Here is an 8462-nt window from a genome sequence, read left to right as displayed (position 1 = left end):
TTACTTATTGAGTTGCATTCTATTCCTAAGGAAATATAAATTATTGAATATTTTAATGTCTAAAAATTTATTTCATTGAGTTGTATTTTAAATATAACGTAAAGCGTTTAAAATAAAAATATTAACTTATTGATTTAAGTAATTTAAAATTTTCACAATTATTAGTCCCTGCCCGGACTATAGCTTTCGATCGAACGTTTGACCGCCTATTAATCCATCCGTTGACCGTTTTTTTTTATGTTTTCTTGTGTTTTAACCAAAGTTTAATCGTAGCAATTTTGTTCACTTAAATTTTATCCAAAGTTTTAACTCTGAAAGCGCATTGTACCTCTTATTGCAGGCTTCACATGGCCCGATGCAAGAAAATTGTGGCAATACTATTTTAACCAAAGTTCTGTCATTTTATATACCATGTCATTTTATATACCATTTCCAATTTGTATTTTATCCAAAGTCTGGAAAATTATGGTGACAAACATGAAACTTAGGTGCATGCAAAGTTTATTATATAGCTGCCACCTCTCACGCAGCTGGCTACCACTGTCTGCCACCGTCTGCCACCTCTCAAGTAGCTCGCTACCACATTAAGGTACCTTCCTAATTTCTGAAGGAAAGGTGATTCTGTAAGCCAAATTGATCGACACAATTTCCATTGCTTATCTCTAGTTTCCACCGTCTTCAATCAAAACTTCATGCTCGAAATGAGTTTCCTTCCTTCCCACTTTCCCTCATCTCCATTTCCAGGATCTGCCCGAGAAATTAAGTAAACGACCGCAATATTTAACTGTAACTTGGAAGAATTCCCGCTTCTGCGACTATCTTGGTCCCAGCCACTTTCCGGGTTGTTTCGATCTGTTCCGTGAGCGCACTTGGCTTTAGGAAGCTTCATATGTGCCGGCTTTAGGTAAATTTGGTTGAATAAATCAACTCTTCGGCTTCAGATTGAGGAAACTTAGTTTTACACGCAAAAAACTCGCTATATTATCTTGTTATTTTAGTTGTAGAGGAAAGTTCCAGTTTACATCGCAAGGAAAGGAACCGTTGATATTTAAAGGAATTGCGAAAAATTTACTGTGTTAGAGCGAGGAGTCATTCTTTTGTGAGCTTTTAAACTTTTCCGAACTGGTCTTATTCAAAATAGTGCTGATCGGACTTTCTTGTTTTCTGTTTTTAAAGTCTGAATGAAATTATATACATATGATAAAATTGTAAAGTTTGCGAAAAAAAATGTTGTTTGTGGGTCTTCCATGCCCTCCATGCCGTCAAATTTGAAGTTCATTGTAAGTTTCCTGAATTTTTCAAGATGGTAAACGTTTTCGGCGAGGGATTATTTTATGTTGTTTCCGAGCTCCTGCTGTCTTAGCCCTTTGTGAAGTGTATATCTGATGTAAATTGCATTATAGCGTGGATTCTCGATTTTGAAAGAGACTTTCTAAGGCATTGAACCGGGAATCATAACAGGAGCTTCACTGCAACTCCGCTTACTTTGTATATCAGTGGAAGGGTTTGGACGGAGAAAGTTCTCTTCCGCTGCCTTCAGAGCGTAATATTCTAGAAGGTAGGCTCTCAGAAGTTGCCTCGGTGGAATTTTCAATCTTGAGCAGGGTTCTGTGCTTCTGTTTTGAGCGGATTTGCCTTCTGTGTATTTTTAAATATCGGAAATCCGAGGATTTGTTACAAAACATCATCCTGAACGCACGAGGCCTCTTGCATCGAGTGTTAATGGGATTTGCATGTTATCTGTAAATGTGCTGAGTTGTACTTACAACCTGGTATATATCACCGCATTTTGTTTTCCTAATTTTGTTTCTTTTTCATTGGTATGAGATCGGCGAGAAATGGTGGGATTTTCTGTTATCAATTTGTTTTTAGTAGCAAGGCCGGGTTTTGCAGCAAACTTTTGTCCTTTACTTCCGAAGCTTGATCCACTTCTTATTATATATATATATGTTTAAAAGCTACAATGTTTAGCTTGGCAAGTCTTAAAGATATTTTTTCTTCACAAGATCAAAAAGTTTCAAATAAGTTGTATTTAATTTGGTTAATGAACATGTCTAAAAACTGTTTCTCCAGGAACCGTTTTCTTTATGTTGCAATTTTAATGTCAATATTCTAATTTATTATGTTGGTAATCCTTTTATAATGTTGCCATTTTTCAGATCCAATTTCCTGGGATTCTGTTTATGTTTTCTGAGGCAAGTTTATCTTCAATTCATTAGAGTTTGTGGAGAATATTATGTGCCATACCTGCGAAACCTTGCAAAAACTCAAAATCTAGGCAATGGGAGGCAGACATTCAAAAAGTATTCGCCCGAGGCGTTACAGTTCTTCTTCGTATGGCACTTCACCAGCATGGGATTCTTCATCCTATGGTCCTTCACCAGCAGTTCCATCGGAAACTTATGCACAACCAGCACAACCAGCGACTAAACAGAAGTTGCAAAGGAGATACTCCCGAATCGCTGACAATTACAATTCACTTGATGAGGTATTCTTACTCTCCTCGGTTTTTGCATACCATATATGTTGTTAAAAATTAAGTGTTTACTACTTTGCACTTTGGTTTTTGGATGCCATACATGTTAAAAATTAAGGGTTTACTATGCATTTTCAGGATGGGTTGTTGTCATTTCTTTGTGATGGATTTGAAGTCATATGGTTTTTTCTTATTATTAATCAGATATGTGCCTTAGATTATATAACTTATTCGTTTCACCGGTTTTCATATTTCTTAAAGCTTAGTAAACATTTAAATCCAGTGGAATACTTAATTTGAATTGAAAAATAATGCTCATTGTTGAGATCATATTCAGTAGTATTAATTCAAGACAATTAAGTAATTTATTTAGGTCAACAAACAACGCAACAATTTTGGTCAAAGGTTTAGTCAGATTGTAATGCTCTAAAGAACTGGCTTTGCATGGGTTTCGATGTACCTGATTATGATATTTGAGTAATTAGCTTGTATTATCGCATGTATTTCAGTGTGAATTGGCTTGATAAGTTATGGTTATAAGCGCTATGGGGAGAATTCTCTGATTTGTTTCTATTTTTATCTTTTTTGTAGGTGACTGCAGCTCTTGCACAAGATGGCCTCGAATCTTCCAATTTGATTGTAGGGATTGACTTCACTAAGAGCAATGAGTGGACAGGTAAGTTCTATTATCCATGATCCTGAAGTTTTTAATGTCATAATTTTCATGCAAGTTAAAATTTTAAAATAGCCAATCTGCCTCTATCTAAATGTGGCCCGCTATGTTTATTTGCTCAAGAACTGTTAGTGTGTTTCTGTAGGCAGCTCATATATATTGAATACAACTTCAATCAGTTTTTTAGTTTAAGTTGATAATTCTGCAGGCTTTTTACTTTTCAATCCAAATCAAATTAAAGTCACCACTTCAACATTTTGTTATGGATTTTAGGTGCAAGGTCTTTTAATCGCCGAAGCTTGCACCACATTGGAGACACTCCAAACCCTTATGAACAAGCGATTTCGATAATTGGGAGGACCTTATCTGTATTTGACGAAGACAACTTGATCCCTTGTTTTGGTTTTGGGGATGGCAAGTTTTGATCTCTATTTCGATTGAAAATCTTGTTTGAATTTGGCTCAATTTATTTTTCTTATGTTGGTTAACATGAATTCATAACATATGCAGCAATATGGTTATTGCTAATAACGTGTTGTTTCTTTCACAGCTTTGACACATGATCAAAGTGTGTTTAGTTTCTATCCAGATGATAGGTTATGCAATGGATTTGAAGAAGCGTTGAGACGCTACAGGGAGATAGTCCCACATCTTCGACTGGCTGGTTGGTTAATGAAACTTTGACATTCCACCTGAAGATATGAAGATTAATTACCTTTAGCATTATAAGCCTTAAGCTAGGAAAGAGTGTCTGACTGGTTTACTTGATATGTGTATATGTTGCGTATGTCCTGTGTTTTCTTATACATTTCTTGTATGTTCTTTTCTTATTTAGGGCCAACATCTTTTGCCCCAATTATTGAAGCAGCAATCCGTATTGTGGAACAGAGTGGTGGGCAGTACCATGTTCTCTTGATAATTGCAGATGGACAGGTTGCAAATCTTCTCTATATGGATTGGTTATTAAAATGAATTGTTAGTTTTGATGAAGGGACTGCCTTGTCTGTTGTCTGTTTAGTCAAAATTTTTAGCATTTCTTGATTTATTTATACCACATACCTTGAGAGCAATGGGTGTTATTATTGTTTTACAGGCATTGTTGTTGCATCTGTACAGTGAGCAAAGTTTTGATCCTTATTTTGAATCTTAATGAGAGTCTTCAAGTCCTCTTAGGCACAATTTTTTTTTATGGTCATTAGTATTGTTTTGGTTCTAAACATAAACTTTTGTGAATTGTCATTATGGCCTTTGTTGTTGTGTAAAGTTTTACATTTTCATCGTTGGTTGGATCTATACAAACTAGCAATCTTCAATTCCTCTTCGGTACAAGATTTCTGCACTATTTATAATATATATATTGAGCATGGTTGTTCATGTTGTTTGTGCATTAAGTGTGGTTTTCCTTAATCATGAATCATGATCATAACCTTCCTTGATGCTGCACAGTTTGTTGTTTTTTTTATCATGACAAAAAGTAGAATCTTCAAATCCAACGGACCTGCGGATGGTTACACTTTTTAAAAAAACATTTGGTTCCATCTCTATTTCGTGGGTTAAATATTTAAATCATATGAGAGAAAGCGAGTAAGCATAAATCATATAATGTTTAAACCATAAGTTTGGCAATGCGCCTGATGAACATAATATTTATTGTATAATAATAATGTCACGACAAGCTTAAGCCTTAAAGTACGATTTTTCTTCTGCTTATACAATCGACAAATGACACCAACGACAAACAGTTAAGAAAGGTGAAACAACGGCTTGCTTGTTCTGAAACTGCTGGTTCTAGGCTTCTTTTCTACATGTCTTGATTATTCTATGTCTTGCTTATTCTAAGAGTTTGCATTGTGGTTGTGGCAGACCCCGGCAGGGACTACCGCCACGGCAGTGGCTCTCTTGTTTATATTGTTGTTAAAGATTTCTAGCAAAAACTGTGTACTGTTTTTGGCAAGGACAAATCAAAACAAAAACATTTAAGTTCTATGGTGTAGTTTAATATTACAAATAAAGTGATAGAGATTCTAGTATATAAATAATAATGTATGAATGTGAATAAGTTGGTTGGAGAAAAAAATATTTTCATATTTATAAAGATTTATTTTTATTATATTATGATATTTTATTGGAAAGATTAAGATTAATATAATTATAAATTATTTTAATTTATTTTGAAAATAAAAATTAATTTATAATTAAAATTATAAATTAATTGATATATTTTTATTATAAATATATTTCTATATTAAATAGTTTATTAATAATTTTAGTATTATGGTTTAAGATTTGTTAGACATTTTAAAAATTAAAATTAAAATTCTATAGATATATTATTGTTATAAACATATTTTTATATTAAGATATTAATTTATATTAATGTAAATAGCATATTAAAAAATTTGGCATTATGTTTTGTGAATAGATTTTATTTTAGAATAATGCTAAAGTGAAATAGCTACTAGTGATTTTTGTGGTTATATTTTGTGGGGTTTTTAGAATAGCATTTCACATTAATGCAAGTAAAGCATAAATACTTATTGTTTTCCTTGATAAAGTTGAAGTTTTGTTTATTGAATGCATACAACATAGTTTTGGTTTGCCTTGGTGTGTCACTCACGAAAATACACCAATGGAAAAACTTTAAACTTTTAGTTATCTGAGTTTTCAAACTATAATGAAACTCAAAAATTGAAAATGTTCTCATCCAAGACTCATGCTACCTATCCAACTATTTAGAAGTAAAAACGATGAGAACATTGGTGTATTTTAAATATGATTTTATAAAAAAATATTTAAAATTTGTATTATAATTTGATTTAAAATTTAATTATATTATTATAAGTGATTATAATTAAATAGTTGTAAAAAATAATAAGAAATAAAAATAATACAGCACTATTTTGTTGTATTTAACCACTTTGGAATAACATTGCCATTTGCATATAAGCTATTTCAGATTAGCCTTTTTATTGTAATGGATAAGTCAAATCTAATATATAGAAAATAGTATGTATTTGCATATTGATTTGGAAAATTTTGAATGAAGAAAGGTGAACGTCCCCCTGAATAGTGAAAATTTCAGGCCTCAACACATAACCAACAAAATTTGTGAAAATATTACCAGATACATACTGTTCTTTACCAGATACAAATCCAGCAAATGGAAACAAAGCCCTACAGAAGCTATACTAACAACTTAATTTACATTTTGTCTGCAGAGCAGCAAACGCAAAGAGGGAACCTGCAGATTTTATATTTTGTCATATGAAACAAAACAAAATAGCACATGGATATATTGAAGATTGCTTTGTTGCAAAAGCAGTGATCATAAATGGTAATTTTTTATACTCAATCACTGGATTTGTTCACAAAAAACTACTTATTTTTTAATAAGACAATACTCAGTCACTTGATTTGTTCACACAAAACTACTAATTAAGGCATTGTGTGTTTGGAATACAACTGAGTATCATATTTTGAAACTTACATTCAGAGTGCACACTCCACCTATGAAATTGGAAAAACACAAAAATATTATCATGTTTCTTTAAGCCATGAACATAGGAAAATAAAACACAGTTTTGTTCCAAAAATACCATGAACAACAAACACTAAGTTAATAATACAACACTATTTTGTTGTATTTAACCACTGTGGAATAACTTATCCATCCATGAAAAGTGGACCCGAAGATAAAATTTCCTTAGCTTCACTGGATTAATGTACAACCCATGAAAACGTTCTACACTATATAACACATTCTACACTATCCTTATGATCGTTTTTGTTTCATTTAAGTTGCATCAATCAAAGCCCTTAGCTTTCATTTCCTTCATGAGATTGCCTGCTATTTGCCCTTGACCTGATTTGCGAGAAAGTCCAATTAAATGTATATAGTTCATCGTATCCAGTGTCCGATTCCTTCCACTGTGCTGAATCAGGAACGAATGTGCTCAGTCAAATCCTCTGATCTGGTAGAGTCCCTCAAGAATATACACGTAAGTATGATGCAAAGGCGTAAGCCCTTCTTCTTTCAATCTATCAAAGAGCTTAAGCACACCTTCGATTTTCCCTAAATTGCAGGCAGCACGAATCATTATATCATATGTAATTGCATCTTGTTTGCAGCCCATATTAACCATTCTCGTAAGAAATTCGATTGCTTCTGCAAATTGTTTCCTATTACAAAGTGCACTCTAAACAATATGAAAGCAAATGGGATCAGGAGGACAGTCTTTCAACATAACAAAAATCTCCTGTACCTTATCCATCTGGTTGTTCTGACAGTAAACCTGGATAAGTGGGCAATAAGTCTGCATTCTCGGAACACAACCTCTACTCCCCATCTTTTCCAATACCACTAAGGCTGCATTGGCATGATTCTTTTGACAGAGAACCGCAATAAACATTTCATAAGCGTCTCTTCTGGGACGATGCTCCAGCTTCTCAAGCATTTCCATAACTTCATTCAGCATATCCGGATCATCATGCCAGGCAGTGGCGAAAGAAAATGTTTTGGCAGAATAAGTGTTGTACACAACTGATATCTCTAACAAAACCCTCTTCAGGGCTTCAACGTCTTTAGAGCGGCCGTGAATATTGGCAAGTCTGTCATAATTTGAAGGGGCGTGTTTGAACCCTGGTTGTAGTTTCGCCCATTGGAAAAACCTGAGAGCCGACCTTGGGCAATTTATTTTATCGACAAAGCGGAGGAATTGCAGAGCGGGAGGCGCCGAGTCCAGGAGGAAGGTGAGTGAGCAGCCCGCGCAATTCCTCATTTCGAATTTCCAATGGCAATAACTCTCCAGCTCGGACCCGATCTGTCAGGGGATGTCAGGATTGCCAGCCTTGATCAGATCTTCTGTCAGGGAATGTCAGGATTGCCAGAGGAGGGTGGCAGAGCTAGGGGAGGGTGGCTGAGGGTGGAGGGATTGCCGGTGGCTGGAGCCGGACGATTTTCCGGCCGGTGACGGAAAACGGGCCATTCTACCGCCTAGGTAGACTACTCCTATTTCTTATCACTTTCCTCATTTCAGTATCAGTGAAACCACACCGAAAATGTTTTCGCTCAATGATGGCTGATGGCTATTAAATCAAGGAAATTTTCATTTATTTTTAATGATAAGAATTTTTATTCAAAAATTAAAGAGCGATTAGTATTATTAGTATTGGTTAAGGACAAGTTGGGTTTAAAACAAAATAATTAATAGTAATATTATTTAAAATTTAATGGTTATGAATTATTATTTTAGAAGAAATATTATATATATATATATATATATATATATATTATTTCGAAATTTATCTATTTAA

General features: G+C 34.0%; 1 protein-coding gene and 1 pseudogene across 5 annotated transcripts; one reads left to right on the top strand and one right to left on the bottom strand.

Annotated features, from left to right (window-relative positions):
- The first annotated feature begins 660 nt into the window (after positions 1-660).
- LOC149193090 (E3 ubiquitin-protein ligase RGLG5-like) lies at positions 661-4136 on the top strand. 5 transcript variants are annotated; one of them, XM_089406540.1, is made up of 7 exons: positions 661-904; positions 1462-1558; positions 2160-2488; positions 3068-3152; positions 3423-3563; positions 3700-3813; positions 3985-4136. In XM_089406540.1, the coding sequence occupies exons 3-7, from the start codon at positions 2282-2284 to the stop codon at positions 4119-4121; spliced, it is 684 nt and encodes a 227-aa protein (XP_089262666.1). In that variant the 5' UTR covers positions 661-904; positions 1462-1558; positions 2160-2281; the 3' UTR covers positions 4122-4136. The 5 variants fall into 5 exon arrangements, with proteins under 5 accessions (XP_089262666.1, XP_089262665.1, XP_089262664.1 ...); XM_089406539.1 differs by having other exon boundaries at positions 1462-1772; XM_089406542.1 differs by lacking the exon at positions 661-904 and adding an exon at positions 944-1099.
- A 2816-nt stretch (positions 4137-6952) lies between these two features.
- On the bottom strand, positions 6953-8021 carry LOC149193089 (pentatricopeptide repeat-containing protein At3g56030, mitochondrial-like; annotated as a pseudogene).
- Between the last annotated feature and the right edge of the window lie 441 nt (positions 8022-8462).

The sequence above is a fragment of the Pinus tabuliformis genome, chromosome 2_2 (genome assembly GCF_031772625.1).
Source record: "Pinus tabuliformis cultivar Carrire ecotype Pingquan chromosome 2_2, CPIR1, whole genome shotgun sequence".
In the NCBI taxonomy this organism is placed as follows: Eukaryota; Viridiplantae; Streptophyta; class Pinopsida; order Pinales; family Pinaceae; genus Pinus; species Pinus tabuliformis.
Note: the sequence above shows the minus strand (reverse complement) of the source record. Positions and strands in the feature narration are given on the sequence as shown.